This window comes from Oryx dammah, unplaced genomic scaffold (assembly GCF_014754425.2).
Source record: "Oryx dammah isolate SB20612 unplaced genomic scaffold, SCBI_Odam_1.1 HiC_scaffold_15, whole genome shotgun sequence".
Classification (NCBI taxonomy): Eukaryota; Metazoa; Chordata; class Mammalia; order Artiodactyla; family Bovidae; genus Oryx; species Oryx dammah.
Genome location: NW_024070199.1, coordinates 43,861,706 through 43,878,608, shown reverse-complemented (window position 1 = coordinate 43,878,608; position 16,903 = coordinate 43,861,706). Strand labels below are relative to the sequence as shown.

The 16,903-nt window shown below is 53.2% G+C and overlaps 1 protein-coding gene across 1 annotated transcript; it reads right to left on the bottom strand.

Annotated features, from left to right (window-relative positions):
- Window positions 1-8,918: 8,918 nt before the first annotated feature.
- LOC120874785 (glutathione S-transferase P) lies at window positions 8,919-12,198 on the bottom strand. Its single transcript, XM_040256466.1, has 7 exons — window positions 11,967-12,198; window positions 11,728-11,763; window positions 11,358-11,464; window positions 11,147-11,234; window positions 10,251-10,354; window positions 9,352-9,459; window positions 8,919-9,186 (listed from the first exon to the last, which is right to left on the bottom strand). Coding segments are annotated over exons 1-7 (633 nt in total). The 5' UTR covers window positions 11,968-12,198; the 3' UTR covers window positions 8,919-8,997.
- Window positions 12,199-16,903: the final 4,705 nt, after the last annotated feature.

Genomic DNA, 16,903 nt, shown 5'->3' with positions numbered 1-16,903 from the left:
TCTAGGGCATGGGTGCTTCAGTACTTGCAGCACGTGGGCTCCGTAGCTGTGGCTCCCAGGCCGTGGGATTTTCTCTCAGCTCCTCTGCCATGTAGGATCTTTCCAGATCAGGGATCAAACCGATGTCTGCTGCATTGATAGGAGGATTCTTTACCACTGAGCCTCCAGGAAAGCCCTTGTTTTCTTTTTTGACATGTCATTTTAAGAGAGATTTATAAATACACTTATAAGTATTTTATCTATAGACATTAGGGTCTTTGTGTTTCCTGAGTTTTGTTATTTTTTTTCCCATTTAATCACTTATAATGAGAGACTGTTGTCTGTACTATTTCCTTCTCTCCCTCTGGAATGTTGTAAAACTTCCTCTGAGCCATGATATATACTTATTGAAGTAAATATCCCAAGAACAATTGAAAGGACGGTGCCTTCTCTGTTTCCTCATTGCAGAGCTTGACATTTGTTGTTTCCAGATGTCTCAGCCTCTATCTTCCCATCAGCTTTCTCTTTATGAAAGTCAGGGTATGTTATTTGGTGCATAGAAGCTCATAACTATAAACACTTCAGATGTTTCCTGCCAACATGAGAGATGGAGTGTGTGTTTGCTTTTTTATGCTTTTTGTGGCTTTGAGGGGATTCTGAAAGATTTGTGGGAACACCATCTGCAACATCATAAACCCCTGGGCCCCCTCTGCCCATCAGATGTTCCAAATATATCTCCTTTATCATCTCTCTAATAACTGATAATAGTAGCTATCCTCGTACAAGAGAAATCCCGTGTTGTTTTTTTTTTTTTTTTTTGGCTGCACCACACAGCATGCAGGATCTTACTCTGCCCAGGGTCTGAACCATGCTCTGGGCAGTGGAAGCTTGGGGTCTTAACCACTGGACTACCAGGGAAGTCCCTGAGAAATCCTGAGTCTTGATCTGGTCAAGTTCATTCATCTGAGGGGCCTCATTTAAGGAATTCATCCCCAGTCCAAGGTCACAAAGAAAAATCTTATATTTTTTTTGCTGGTATTTTATGTTTCCTGTTCACACATAAGTGAGCCCTACGGCAGTGTTTTTGAATCTTGATATTATGGACATCTGGGGCTGTACAATTTTTTGTTGTGGGTGGCTTTCCTGTGCATTATAAGATGTTTGGCAGCATCCCTAAGTGCCAGCAGCGCACCATAAGTTGTGGCAACAAAAATATCTCTACATAATTAAAAAGCCCCACTCGTCAGCTGATGGCTGTTTGGGTTTTTTCCAGTTCTTGGCTATGATGAGTAAAGCCTCTATGAACATTCACAGGTCTTTTGTGGACACATAATTCCATTTCTCTTGGTTAAATACATCAGAGTTGAATTGTGGGATAAAAAAATATCTCTAGACATGGCCAAACATAATCTGGGGGACAAAATCACCCCCAGTTAAGAACCACTGATCTATCTGGAGTTTATTGTTGTAAATGGCTTGAGGTAAGAGCCACTCATTTTTCTCAATACAGTGAGTCAGTTTTACTAACCAACTCTTCAGACATTTGTCATGCTATTACTATTACACATTAGGGTCCTGTATATGCAGAGATCTTAAGCAAGATCCAACCAGCCCATCCTAAAGGAAATCAGTCCTGCATAGTCACTGGAAGGACTGATGCTGAAGCTGAAGCTCCAACGCTTTGGCCCCCTGATGGGAAGAGCCAGCTCCAGGCATTGGTGATGGACAGGGAGGCCTGGCGTGCTGCAGTCCATGGGGTTGCAAAGAGTCAGACACGACTGAGCGACCGAACTGAACTGAACTGACAGTTGAAAAATATGCATAAAAATAGAAAAGATAAAAGCATGGAAAAATGAGAAAATTAGAGTATTAGTCAAGGAAATCTAGAGAGGGAGAGAGACAAGGAAAAAAATAGTAGGGGGCAGATTATCAGATGAATGGACTTTCCTTGTGGCTCAGCTGGTAGGGAATCTGCCTGCAGTGCGGGAGACCTGGGTTCAGTCCCTGGGTTGGAAAGATCCCCTGGAGAAGGAAAAGGCTAGCCACTCCAGTATTTGGGCCTGGAGAATTCTATGGACTGTATAGTCCAAGGGGTCGCAAAGAGTTTGACACGACTGAGCCACTTTCACTTATCAGATGAATAATACATAATCTCAGGCCTGAAGAAGATGAGCTGTCACATTGAAAAGTATAATAAGTACCCCGCACACTGAATGAAAACGGACCCAAGACTGATACACGAGCCAGCCATGAAAGTCCAGGGCCCTCAGGAGGCAAATGCAACCTTGTGAAGAGAGAACACCACACACAAAGCATAAAGAATTTGAAACTGCATCTTGTGGTGATGACAAAACAAGTGCTTTGACACTTAGGCATCTCCGCGCCCTCCCATGAAGCTGGGCAGGTCCTTGCTGTTGCCTCAGTGGAGACAGAGGACGCCACATGGTGGGGCTTCCCGGGCTAAGTTCAAGAAGGTCACACAGCTTTGTGGTGTCTCTGGAGACACTCACTTCGGTCACTGCGTCAAAGGTCCAGCTGCCCTGAGGCTGCCACAGAGAGAGTGCATGTGGAGAGAGCAGAACTGGAGAGAAAGGGAGGGAGAGGGAGGGGAAGGAGGGAGCAGGGATGAAGAAACACCTGCTCCCACTGCCCAGCCCTGGAGTGACACTCGTCACTTCCGCTGCGTCCACATACAAGGGGGCTCTGTGCCCAGGGAGAGGAAATGAGTTTGGAATATCTAGTCAGTCTCTGATATAAAACACGAGTTCAGTTCAGCTGCTCAGTCGTGTCCGACTCTTTGCAACCCCATGGACTGCAGCACTCCAGCCTCCCTGTCCATCACCAACTCTTGGAGTTTACTCAAACTCATGTCCATTGAGTCGGTGATGTCGTCCAACCATCTCATCCTCTGTCATTCCCTTCTCCTGCCTTCAATCTTTCCCAGCATCAGAGTCTTTTCCAATGAGTCATTTCTTCACATCAGGTGGCCAGAGTATTGGAGTTTCAGCTTCAGTCCTGCCAATGAATATTCAGGACTGATCTCCTTTAGGATGGACTGGTTGGATCTCCTTGCAGTCCAAGGGACTCTTAAGAGTCTTCTTTTCTTCAACTTTATTTTCTGGGATTTTTCATTTCTGTTATCATATTTTAGGTTTTTTAAAAAGTACTTTCAGTTTTGAGAACTTTTTTGTTTGTTTCGTTTTGGTCACACCATGTGTCTTGCACGTCTCCTGGCCAGGGATTGAACTACATTCCCTGCAATGAAAGCTGATCCAGTTTTAACCACTGGACCTCCAGAGAAGTCCCAGTGAATGTTCTTTTTTAATAGCCTCACTTTATCTTCTGGGTCCCTTGGACTGCTGGGAGATCAAACCAGTCAATCCTAAAGGAAACCAACCCTGAATATTCATTGGAAGGACTGAGCTAAAGCTGAAACTCCAATACTTTGGCCACTTGATGCGAAGAGCTGACTCACTGGAAAAGACCCTGATGCTGGGAAAGATTGAAGGCAGGAAGAGAAAAAGTGACAGATGACAAGATGGTTGGATGGCATCACAAACTTAATGGATATGGGCTTGAGCAAACTGGGAGATAGTAAAGAACAGGGAAGCCTGGAGTGCTGCAGTTCATGGGGTCAGAAAGAGGCATACAGGACTGGGCAACTGACCACCACTACCACCACCAATCTTCTGAGTTAGTAACTTTTCTTATCTCCCTGAAGATAATTATTAAAGTTTATTTTTAACTCGAGTTTTCTCATGCACAGTCTCTGTCTTCTCTGAGTTCCTTTCTCCCTCCTGTTCCTTGTTATCTTTTTTATGCTAGAGACTCCTCTCAAATATCTGGCCATTGTTTGTTGTCTGTTGATTGCAGTGTTAGGAATGAGCAGGAAGTCTGACGGAAATTCAGAAGTTCAGGAGTTTGAGCAAACTCCGGGAGACAGTGAAGGGCAGGGAACCAGGTCTGCCTCCTGAAGTCCATGGGGTCACAGAGTCACGACTGAGCAGCAGCAATCGGGTGACAGGATTGCAGCCATCGGCTCAGTTTCCATTTCTCGCAGATGCCCTCTCGGCTCGCACGGGCCTGTCTGCACATGCTCCGGCTGGAGCCAGCCCGGTGATGCGGGCGGAGCTTGGGGGCTAGTGCTAGGGCTCACAGGCTGCCGGCCTCGCCCACTGCCTGTCGCCAGGCGCAGGAGGCCAACCCAGATCTCTGCCAGGCCTGGATTCCTGATAGAGGGTGATGCCACCAAGTGTGCGCTGCTGCAGTAGGGGCCTCAAAACCCACGAGGACTGAGTCAGCTGGGGAGGGAGGAAGCCAAGAACCTTCTAGAGGTCAGCGCCTCCGATTGTTTGGAGCTCTTTTCCTGCAGCAGGGTGATCCCACCAGCCACCGTAAGGTCCTCCCTTAACCCTTTATGCCAACAGCCTCAATGCCAGCCATACCCCCACCCCCTCGATCTTGCCCACTCCAAGTTCCTGATCACTCACTGGCCTCTCCTCCGGATTTTGGACACTGACCTTGGCTTTCTCTCTTTTCCTGGCGAAGTGGGCAGTGAGAGTTGCCACTCAAAGTTCTTCCTTGGGGAGAGCATCCTTCTCCAGGGTCCTTCAGGGCGGCCCACCCCGGCCAGAAGCCCAGCTCTTTCTTAGCCCCCAGGGCCCTCCAGGCCGAGTGGGGCAGGTACAGGCATGTTGGCAACATGAATCACCAACTCCTGCAGCTTCCCGGGTCCCTCAGTAACCACGTGCAGTGGAAGCAGCGCCCTTTAGCACACCATCTCTGTCTTGGTGTTCTCAGGGGCAAGTCAGACTGATCCTCTGGTGCCCCGAGTGTTCAGTCTCCTCCAGGGCCCAGAAATGAGCCAAGAACTGTTCCTGGAAAGAGACTGTGTGGGCTCCTGCTTTCTCCCAACAGGATTTCTCCACTCGAGGAGGAAAATGCCAGAGGAAAAGGCTTCCAGTTGCTATGGCTGGGTCACCTCTCTGCAGAGGAGACTGGAAACACAACAGACGATGGCCAGACTATATACGGAAGGAGAACCTGACCCACGGCCTGCAGTGACCTGCCTGAAAACCCACCTCTTATTCACAATAACCAGACAGGAAGCCAGCCCACAATAGGTCAGGCTTGTAGGAAGCCTGATGACCGTCTCTAGGACGATTTAGGACAACCCTTGTAATAACTGCCCCAATAAGTGACTGCTTCCTTAATTTTCATCCCCTCTTCCAACTTAGGGGGTTTCCCTTGTAGCTCAGTGGGTAAAGAATCTGCCTGCAGTGTAGGAGACCTGGGTTCGATCCCTGGGTCAGGAAGATCCCCTGGAAAAGGAAGGGGCAACCAACTCCAGTATTCTTGCCTCGAGAATCCCATGGACAGAGGAGCCTGGCGGGCTACAGTCCACGGGGTCGCAAGAGTCGGGGACAAGACGGAGCAACGTGACCATCACCTTCCAACTTAGGACCAACCAGAGGAAGCCAAATCTGCTCCCCTAAGCAGTGATACAGGATGTCCCACTTCCGGTCAGCCCGCCCAGAGCATCCCAGGCCGACAGCCTCCATTCAGGGCACACCTGGTCTCCCCTTTTCAACCCCATAAGCTTTCCCACTCCTCTGCCTGCCTTTGAGCTCTACCAATCAAGTGGCTGAGGCTGACTCCCTTGCTGGAGCCCTCCCTGCCCTGAGGACACAGACTGCTTATTCTTGGCTGCTGGTCTTCACTTTCCAGAGGGCTGCTAGAACCAGCTAGGAGGAAAGTGGGCTTTCCGAAAGAGAGATGGCGGAGGTGCTGCGGTCAGGAGATGCTGGAGCACCGCGAGTCTCTGTCCACGGGGGCAGTGGACGAGGTGTGCGAGCGCAGTGAGCTCCCAGGCAGAGGGAGCAGCCCAGCCCAGCTCTGAAACCGTCCTTTGCTCGCCCCAGGGGCCAAAGTCTATCCCACTTTGGCTCTGCAGCCGAATGTCCATGCCAAGGAGAGGGCTGTGCCCTTTAGTCACTCTGATCAGCTTGGTGTCTTCCTCCCAACCACCCTCCAGATAGACATTTTCTCAGTCATTTTCCCATCACCGACAGCTCTCAGGGCCTGCTCTGAGAGAGCCAGAGGGACCTAGTCCTGGGCAAGAGAATAATACCCCAGGGTCACAGCCCTCTCTCCTCCCCTGATCACCTTCAGAGGCAGGACAAAGGTGGGAGGTGACTGGATTCCCTTCACCTGAAGGCAATGGCAACCCACTCCAGTACTCTTGCCTGGAAAATCCCATGGACAGAGGAGCCTGGAAGGCTGCAGTCCATGGGGTCGCTGAGGGTCAGACACGACTGAGCAACTTCACTTTCACTTTTCACTTTCACGCATTGGAGAAGGAAATGGCAACCCACTCCAGTGTTCTTGCCTGGAGAATCCCAGGGACAGGGGAGCCTGGTGGGCTGCCGTCTATGGGGTCGCACAGAGTCAGACACGGCTGAAGCGACTTAGCAGCAGCAGAGCTGACAGTAAAGGGTAGATCAGACAGATTGGGTCAAGTTATGCTGCAGTAACAGGCAACTCAAAAATGCCAGTAGTGGGACTTGCCTGGTGGTCCAGTGGTTAAGAATCCACCTTACAATGCAGGGGGTGTGGGTTCGATGCCTGGTTGAAGAACTAGGATCCCACAAGTCTCAGAGCAACTGAGCCCATGCTCTTCAACCAGAGAGAAGCCTGCACGCTCCAACTAAAACCTGATGCAGTCATAAATTTAAAAAATTAAAAAAAAAAATGCCAGCAGTGTAAAACCACAAGGTCTCTGCTCAGCCACTCCACATGCCTTGCTCTGTGCTGTCCTTGGAAGTGAATCACCCACTCTACCCGCAGTCCAGAATCAGAACCTGTTATCTGGCCCCTCCCAACTGCAGAGGGGACAGGGAAGTTTGATTTTCCCATGTTATGGATGTACAATAGAAAGTCTTGCAAAGAGGGCTTCACTGTTGGCCCAGCCTCCTGTACTCCATAAGAGTCTAATCCTGACCTCCTTTCTCTTTTTCACAGCAGTAAAATCCATGGCACACCAGCAAGAGCCATTGTGTGTGCACCGAGTGTGCTCAGCCAGTCTCCTGTTGATGGACACCTGGTCTGTTTTCAATCTGCGTGTGATCACAAGCAATAAAATGAATAATCTTGCTAGTGCCTTTGTTCACACATCAACAAGTTACTTAAACTGTGATTCAGTTTCTCATCCATAAATAGGAATAAGCATACCTCCTCAAGGGTGGTAAGAATTAAAGATCATATATACTGAAGCATTTAGTACGATGCCTGGCATCCAAGGGACTCGATAAGCTTTAGCAATTATTATTATTTGCAAGGGCAGCTATAGAGGGTTGGGGGATGAATGCCTCTTCAGTTTTGATCCACACTCCCTGAACCCAAAGTTCCCCACTGGCAATGTCTGTTCCGGCCTCTAGTCAGTGTCCCCAGCCCCCCACCCAATGGCACTGCACTCAGCTGTTCTGTGCTCCCAGGCCTCTCCAAGGGTCTTCAGGCTTTCAGTCCTGATGCTGGAGCCACACCTGCTCTGACACCACGAATGGCCCCTAAGCAGGGCCTCTGGGTGTGGGATGGGCGCATGCAGATATTTCTGTCAAACCACCATCGCTGCAGTATGCAGGCAGGTCACCTTAGTCACCACACAGATGCCTCCCCCTGGGCCCGCAAGTGACATTTCCTGGACGTCTCAACCGATTATGAGTCCTCTCATAAGAAACAAGAGAAGCTGGGATTTCCCTGGTGGTCCCGTGGTTAAGACTCTACCTTCCAATACAGGAGATGCGGGTTCCATCCCTGGCCTGGGAACTAAGAACCCACAAGCCCAGGGCAACTGAGCCCACACAACTGCAGCTTGAGAGAACTTGCGCCACACGGAAGACCCAGCACAGCCAAGATTTTTAAAAATTCAATTAATTTAAAAAATTACTTTAAAAAAGAAATGAGAGGTAGACTTCCTGAGAGGTCAGATTTCCTACTTTGAGCAGGAAGCTCTGATGCTGGGCAAGGATTCCCAGAAAAGGGTCCTCTCCTCCAGGCTGAACTACAGGGGGCTGCCCATGGCCCCTTCCCTCCAGCCATTCCTGGGAGCCCTGAGAGCCCCAAGCTATTTGCACCCCAATGCCTCCCCATTGTGGACACCCCACAGCCAGCTCACCCAGGCTGGGCTGTTCTCTCTGCCCAGCTAACAAGCATGGGAAGAGAAGGCAGCAGGCAATCCACCTGGATCACTGTGCTGCTCCTATGCCGGGATGCATGGGGAAGCAAGGAGAGCCCCACCTGAGCACATGTGGCTGACCCTCCCACCGCCCCAGCCAGGGCTGCTCTGAGCCACTCAGCTTCTCTCCATGCCCCTCCTCTCGGCCAAGGGCCCCTCAGCTCCTGCTGTCCTGCACAGAGGCCCTCTAGCAGGTGGCTGGCTGAGACCAGAAAACATGTTTATTTAAGTGAGCCTGTCTCTCTAGACTATGGATATCCAGGGCAGGGACCATAGTTAATTTCTCTTCCTGTTTTTTTTTTTTTCTTTTCCCTCTTTGTTTCTGGAGTTCAGTAAACACAGACCAACCCAAGGGCTTCAGGAAAACACCGATTATGTTTTGAAAGCGAAAGTGTTGGTCGCTCAGTCACATCTGACTCTTTTCAATCCCAGAGACTGTAGCTCACCAGCCCCCTCTGTCCATAGAATTCTCCAGGCAAGAATACTGGAGTGGGTTGCCATTCCCTCCTTCAGGGGATCATCCCGACCCAGGGATCAAACCTGGGTCTCCCGCACATGAGGCAGATTCTTTCCCGTTTGAGCCACCAGGGAAGCCCGATTGTGTTTTAGGATCCAAGTATCCCAGCCAGCTGCCCCGGCCCTCCCCAAACCTGAGAGCCCAAGAGGATCAGGGAGGCCCCTGCCCAGAAAACTCAAGGCTCACTGCTTCTCTCTTAGAAGTTTTATTGGTCCTGGGGAAAGGGAAGCAGGCAGCCCCCTGCCTCGGGGGAGAGTGCCGTAAGCCCTCACTGTTTCCCGTTGCCGTTGATGGGCCGGTTCACGTGCTCCGGGGAGGCCAGGAAGGCCTTGAGCTTGGGCCGGGAGTTGAGGCGGGCCACGTAGGCTGAGAGCAGGGGGAAGGAGTCCAGACAGCTGGGGGCCAGGACCTGGTGAATCCGAAGCAGGTCCAGCAGGTTGTAGTCCGCAAAGGAGATCTGCAGAGCAGAGCAGGGTGGGACTCAGAGGGCGTGGGAGTTGGGGGGCAGGGCGCCCAAGGCAGTCCCCAGCTTCGCTGAACCCATGACTCCTGTGCTGTCTCTGCACGGCTGTGCCATCTGGACAGAGCAGGGTGTGGAAGGGGCGAGGCGGGGCCAGCTCACCTGGTCGCCCACGATGAAAGCCTGGCCACCCTTGTTCTGGGACAGCAGGGTCTCGAAAGGCTTCAGGTGCTGGGGCAGCGCCTTCACATAGTCCTCCTTGCCCGCCTCCTGCCAGAGAGAGGCCACTGGGTATCATCCTCCTGGCCCTGGCCTGCGGCCCACCCTGTCCCCGTCCCCCGCCCCCAGGGATGAGTGGATGGTCACCCGCCCAGCCCTGCCCTCCTCTCCTCACTCCCCACCCCAGGCTACTGCCACATCCTGTCCATTTCAGAGGCTGTCTTCTCTAGTCTACTCTGGTCGTGACCACTCCCCAGATTTGCAAAAGCCTCACAGTATCTTTCCAGATCGCACAGACACCGCCCTGCTTAGACTCCCCAAAGAGCATCTCCAAGCCAGCTGGCCGAGGCCTTCAGGAGTGGGCCTGCCGTCCCTCCAGCTCCATCCATCTCCTGACACTCTCCTTCACACACACACAGAGGCACACCCTGCCTCTGCGTTAACTGCTCCCAAGTGCCCAGATGTGCCCTGTGCCTGCAGACTTGGTGCATCTGAAAGTACCAGCATCCCTTCCAGAAGCTCCTCCTTCTGCACCTGGCTCCAGGAAGCCCTCCTGACCTCCCCGGGCTGAGGATCAGGGAACCACCTCTGGCTGGTTGTCTCCTGTCCTAGCACCGTTCTGCCATGGCCTGCTACCTGACCAGTCCCTCCCCCAGGCAGGGAGGCAGAAGGGGGTGTCCAGTCCACAGTGGCTCTTGATTCCCACCACCCCCTCCCCAGAACCAGAAGCAGCCCCAGGAGGGGATCAGACAGCACCACAAGAGGGGCGTGGTATAGGGTGAGAAGGAAACAAGCCCCTTTCTTTCTTCGTCCTCCGTGTCCGCCCCTGCGCCTGCACTTACGTAGTTGGTGTAAATGAGGGAGACGTATTTGCAGCGAAGGTCCTCTACGCCGTCATTCACCACGTCCAGCACGGCTGCCTCCCGCTGGTCCTTCCCATACAGCCCTGGGGTGACGGGAGAGCAGAGGGCGCGAATGGGAGCCTGAAAGCCACGGCAACCTGGCCCCCCCACCTCCGCAGCGAGGCCACGTGGCTGCTGGTGTGCTGGGCCAGGCAGGAGGGAGGCGGATGCGCAAGAAGAAAGGGGCTGAGTCCACGCTCGGAATTCAGGGGCAGGTGGCCCCGCTCTATGGCAGGGATCTTTCCAACCCAGGGATCGAACCCAGGTCTTCAGCACTGCAGGTGGATTCTTTACCAGCTGAGCCACAAGGGAAGCCCAAGAATACTAGAGTGGGTAGCCTATCCCTTCTCCAGGGGATCTTCCCGACCCAGGAATCAAACCGGGGTCTCCTGCGTTACAGGTGGATTCTTTACCAACTGAGCTACCAGGGAAGCCCTAGATAATCTCTACTGCTGCTGCTGCTGCTGCTGAGTCGCTTCAGTCGTGTCCGACTCTGTGCGACCCCAGAGACGGCAGCCCACCAGGCTCCCCCGTCCCTGGGATTCTCCAGGCAAGAACACTGGAGTGGGTTGCCATTTCCTTCTCCAACGCATGAAAGAGAAAAGTGAAAGTGAAGTCGCTCAGTCTAGCGACCCCATGGACTGCAGCCTACCAGGCTCCTCCGTCCGTGGATTTTCCAGGCAAGAGTACTGGAGTGGGATGCCATTGCCTTCTCCATTCCACAGGGTGGCTGGGCGATTTGATTGACATGGAGGAGGCTCAGCAGGTGCTCAGGAAGGCTGGCTGATGCCTGCCGGCCAGGCCTGGGCTGAGCCACCTGCAGTGCCAGGACTCACCGAGGGTGCGGCCCAGGTGTCGCAGGATGGCATTGGACTGGTACAGCGTGAGGTCTCCGTCCTGGAACTTGGGGAGCTGCCCGTACAGCTGGGGGGACGCACAGCTCTGTCAGAGGTGCTGAGCTCGGCTGCCCCTTGCCCCAGTGTTGCGCCCCCCACCCGTCCTCACAAGGTCCAGCCCCTGAGCCTGGGACGGGACAAAAGTACTCACGCAGGAGGCCTTGAGTGGGCCCTGCAGCCAGCTCTGCATGGCTACCACCTCCTCCTTCCAGCTCTGGTCCTGGTCGGCCAGCAGCATGCGCATGGCCTCGCAGCGCCCTGGGGGAGGGGAGAACGGGGCCATGAGGGTGGGCAGTGCCGTGGGCAGGGGACAAGGCTGCTCTGAAGACCCCACAGCACACAGCGGAGGGGCGGGCCAGGGCCTGGAAGCTAGAAGTACGCTAGCCCGGGCAGCTCCGGGGCCCAGGAAGGAGGCTCGAGTTAATAGCCACGCGATGCCAGGGCAAAAAACGGTGGTGTGGGCTGCAGCCCCCAACCTCTGGCTCCCCTCCCGCCCTACCCGCAGCGTCCCAGGCCCCTACCTTGAACCGGGAAGTAGACGATGGTGTAGGGCGGCACTGCAAGATATGCACAAAGAAGCCGGTGGGCGGCGGGAGAGGCCTGTTCCGGGGGAGACGACACCGGCCCGTCCTCCCCGGGGTCCCATCCCCGGCTCTGGGCGCTCCAGCCCGCCCCCTCGAGAGCCCCAACTGGCCCCCCCCCAAACACCCTGGGCGCCCCCCTCGGAATCCCTGGGAGCCCCAGGCAACCGGGAACTCACTCCTGGCGACGGGGAAGTCGGTAAATGTGGCGGCGGCGGCAAAACTCCAGCGCGCTCGGCGGCTGCCTGAGCCTTATAGCGGTGGGCGCGCCCCGCCCCGCCCCGGCCCGGCCCGGCCGGCCCGCCCCCCCTGCTGAGTCACGGCGCTGGCCGCGAGCCGCGGCGCCGCCGCCCCCGGCCCCACCGCATAATCTCCGTACCCTGGGGGCCCGCAGCACCCCGGGGACCGATTGCTGAACGTCCGCCGGACACTGATGGGCGACGGCTTCTAGAACCCGGAGGGTCCAAGCGGTCCGACCCCTAGCGGGGTCACAGACCCCAGACACGCAAACCCCTGCGTGTGGACACTTGTTCCACAGACGAAAGGCAGGTGCTGCACACAAAGACGGAGACACACCCCTGTGCACCAACGCGCGCACACCCAGCTCACGCCCTAGGTTGGCTTTTCAGACCCATGGACCGTCTGGAGGCCACCGAGGGGTTCTTGTATGACTCACGTGCCCTGCTGCCCCTTACCATTTTTCTCTAAATTAATTAATTTAAAAATTAACTGGGCTTCCCAGGTGGTGCTGGCGGTAAAGAACCTGCCTGCCAGTGCAGGAGCCCCTGGTTCGACCCCTGGGTCGGGAAGATCCCTTGGAGGAGGTCATGGCAACCCACTCCAGTATTCTTTCCTGGAGAGTCCCATGGACAGAGGAGCTTGACGGGCTACAGTCCAGGGGGTCACAGGGTTGGAAAAGACTGAAGTGACTGAGCACACACATAAATTAATTAATTCTCACTTCAGCTCAGATATGCCTGCAGAGGGAACCTGTCTTACTCCCCTAAGTGGAAGCAAGCACCACTTGTAACAAGCACCTCACCGTAGACATGCGACCCGAGGACAAGATGGTTTCTTAAATCCCAGACAACGGGACAGTGTGTGTGTGTGTGTGTGTGTGTGTGTGTGTGTGTGTGTGTGAGTTGCTCAGTCCTGTCCGACTCCTTGTGACCCCATGGACTGTGGCCCACCAGGCTCCGTGGTGCATTGAATTTTGCAGCAAGAATACTGGAATGGACTGCTATTTCCTTCTCCAGGAGATCCTCCCGACCTAGAGATCAAACTCAGGTCTCCTGCTCTGGAGGCACATTCTTTATGGTCTGATCTTCCCTTTTCAAACAAGGTTAGGTGTTTTTGGCACAATAACACCCTGATCAGCGTCCTTCAGTTCAGGATTGAGAGTGATTTTAAAGGATTCTAGGACAAGCATCGAAGCTATTTAACCCCACTGTCCACCTGGGAGCCCCTTTCCAAGTTGTTCAGGCCCTACTCTGGGTCTCCCTGATGGCAGTGATGGAGAAAGCTTCAGAGAGGGGTGTCCAGATGGTGTTTCATAAGTACCCGTCCCCCTAGAGCTGGCTGAGCTGGCTGACGATCCAGAGGAGTCAGGTCCAAGGCAGGACACCTTAGGTTGGGCCCTGGGCAAGTTCTCCAAGCACATCCAGGTGGAAGCTTCTGGAGTTGGTGAACGTGTGGGAAAGGAAGCTTTATGGGAGACAGAGAGGGGGACCCGGGAGGAGAGGCAGCCCCTGGGAGGACATCCAACATCCTGCTGGACCTGGTGAGTCCAGGTGTTTGTGGGATTGGGGTGGCGGTCGGGCCAGAGGCAGAAAGAAAACCCAGACAGGAGTCAGGAGAACCGCATTCCTGCCTAAGGACCCGTGCGCCTCTCCTGACCCCCTTGACATCTCCTGCACCCCCACCCTGCCCCACCCCAGCAGGGATTCTTCAGAGGCCCCCTGCAAAGCTTGAACAACATCATCAATATGTAACTTTCTAAGTGGATAATGAAACAATCATTTCCTTATACATCACCACTGGCCCAGGCAGAGGAGGTACAGGCAAGGACAGGCACTGCTCTGAGGCAGTCAGTTCTGGCCCCCAGAAGGACTGGGCCAACCCATCAGCAGAGTCCTTGGGCCTTAGCACACACTCCAGGTTCCCACCTGCCAGGGGCCCGCACTTAGGGTCTCTGCTCCTCCTCTACTCACGACCCTCTTCCCTCAGGTCCCACCAACACCGTCTTCATCCCTTTAGGCACAAAACTCTTCTTTGTCTTCTTTTTCTTCCAGAAGAGCTCCCTTTGCCTATTTGACCTGAGCTAAAAGTCACCTGAAATTTGCCTCCCCCACTTCTTAACATCGGGTATTCAATGAGCTACAAAGAGCAAAGAAAAACATAAACAGTTGCAATTTTATATCAAAAACAACCTTCCTGTACAGTTCCCTTCCTGCTACATTCTCCCTTTGCAGCACATTCCACAGCCCTGATGAGGACCACACGCCCCCACCTGCAAAGACACACCCACACTGGCATAACCCTTTCACACACATCACACACACTCAAACACACCTGCACACCTCCACGTACAATGATCAGGACTGGAGTCTCGCCAGGCACTGCAGAGGCCCCCTGCTCGGGGCTCTCGAGGGCCTGAGAGGGACAGCCAGACCTCAGTCTTCCTGTACAGGCAGGGTCCCCTGGGGGAGGAAATGGCAACCCACTTCAGTGTTCTTGCTGCTGTTCAGTCCCTCAGTCGTGTCCAACTCTCTGCAACCCTGTGGACTGGCGCACGCCAGGCTTCCCTGTCCATCACCATCTCCCGGAACTTGCTCAAACTCATGTCCATCGAGTCTGTGATGCCGTCCAACCATCTCACCCTCTGTCGCCCCCCTCCCCTCCTAGGCCTGGGCAACTGAATTGGGGGTTGAGGTGGACAGTGTTGGGGGGTGACCCTGGCTGGTGTTCCCCGCCCCCACTTGTCCTTCCGTGGCCCCAGCCCCAGATCTCTGTCCCTTTCCCCCGGTTCTGAGTAGACTTAACTCAACCTCCCTGATTGCCCTGGGGTATACAGGAGCGTTTGTCTACCCCTACTCTCCTTCCCTGGGCCATGTGGATCTTAAGAGATCTCCAGGGTTAGTTTTATTTTTTCAGGCAGGGCTTTACTGGGGCCTCTTCCCAGGTTCAATTCCTGGGTCAGGAAGGTCCCCTGGGGGAGGAAATGGCAACCCACTCCAGTGTTCTTGCCTAGAGAATTCCATGGACAGAGGAACCTGGTGGGCTACAGTCCGTGGGATCCCAAAGAGTCTGACATGACTGAGCGACTAATACTTTCACTTTTACTTCCTGGTAACAGCAAGGGAGATGGAGAACAGGGTAAACAACAATTTCCCTCGCTGTCTGGCATGTTGTGGGGGGCGGCAGTGTGAGCTTGTTCCTTATACTGAGTGAGGGTAGTAGCGGAGTGTCCAGAGGTCGGGCCGGAGGGCTGGCTTAGCTGTTTTGCCCACTCCTCTGGTGGTTCCTGGGTTCGTTTCAACTTGTCTCATCCTCCCTCTCCTCCCACGGCGCAGTCGCGGGGCCATCCTGGGCCGTTCCTGCCTGCTGGACCTCAAGGGTGTGTGTGGTGTGTGTGGAGCACGCCTGCTCCTCAGATTCTGGTCCGATGTCACTGCTCGTCTGCTCTGGCCCCGCCCTCCCCCTTTGTGTGCATTTAGTTAGCTCCGTGTTCCTTTTATCCCCACATTCCTTTCTGCTGCGTCCCAGGTACGTGAACACTCGATTTATGTAAGTAGTGCCAGCCTGCTGTCCCAAATGGCTGCTCCAGCCCGCCCCAAACCCCAGCTACTCTTCAGATTCATTCCTACCTTTCAGACTCATTCCAGACCCATGTACCCCCAACACGCAGCATCAGCAGCTTTGGAATGTTCGCCAGGCTTATTGGTATAAAGTTGTTCTAAATGCATCCCTCTTTCCTAAGGATCTGCATCGTCTTGTCCCATGCACCTTGAATTTTGCTTTCCTCTTCTGTTTTGCCCTTCATATCTTGACCATTTTCTATTTGATTTGCTTCCTATTTCTTGCTGATTTGCAGGAGTTTATTCTAGATGCCGGGCTTCCCTGGTGGCTCAGACAGTAAAGAATCTGCCTGCAATGATGGAGGCATTGGGTTCCCATCTGGGTTGGGAAGATCCCCTGGAGAAGGGAACGGCTACCCACTCCAGTATTATTCTTGCCTGGAGAATCCCATGGACAGAGGAGTCTGGAGGGGTACAGTCCTTGAGGTCACAAATGTTTCAAGCATTACAAAAACCTTTTATGTTCAGTCTGTCTCTTCCCTTTGTTCAAGATGTCTTTCATTAAACAGTGTAATCAAATTCATAGATGTGTTTTGTTAAACAGTGTAATCAAATTCATCAGGAGGGTTTTCTCTGGGGGAGTGGATTTGTGCCTTTGAAACTTTGTTTAAAAATCCTTTTATTTCTGAATGTTTTTATTTTGTTCTGTGTTGCTTTTAGCTGTGCTGTGCAGCATGCGGGATCTTACTTCTCCAACAAGAGAGGGAACCCGTGCCCTTGGCATTTGAAACATGGAGTCCTAACCACTGAGCCACCAGGGAAGTCCTGTTACTGCTTGTTTTAACAACAGGAGATAATACAGGGAACATTTATACTTGCGTAACCTGTAAGAGGCAATATTCTCTAGTTAGGTCACACAGCTTGGGGATTAATAATAAAAACAAAAACAACTTTAAAAAGTCTTTAATGACGGCCCTGGATCACAATAATATGCCCTTATGTTTTATTTTATTAACTTTGTCAAGTCACTTTCCCATTTACACCATCAGTCCATCAAGAGGCCACCTTGCCTGTACTGTCAGGGAGGAATTCACCTCGCCAACACCATCTGCTGAACAACGTGCCGACATATATTGAGCTCTTGAAGCTGTCGGGTCTGCTGGGCAGTTCTGCATTCTCTTCTGTGTCTGTTCCGTGGCCAGTGCCATAATTTTTCAAAAAAATATTTATTTAGTTAATTTACTTATTGGCTGTGCCAGGTCTTAGCTGAAGCACGTGGGATCTTTTAGTTGCAGCCTGTGGCATGCGAACATTTGCGA

What these genes read in the sequence shown, in the direction of transcription:
- LOC120874785 (XM_040256466.1), bottom strand. An exon ending in CCCTCATTTACACCAACTAC is followed by an intron (nt 9,460 to 10,250) that starts GTAAGTGCAGGC and finishes TCTCTCTGGCAG; the next exon opens with GAGGCGGGCAAGGAGGACTA. An exon ending in CTTTCATCGTGGGCGACCAG is followed by an intron (nt 9,187 to 9,351) that starts GTGAGCTGGCCC and finishes TCTGCTCTGCAG; the next exon opens with ATCTCCTTTGCGGACTACAA.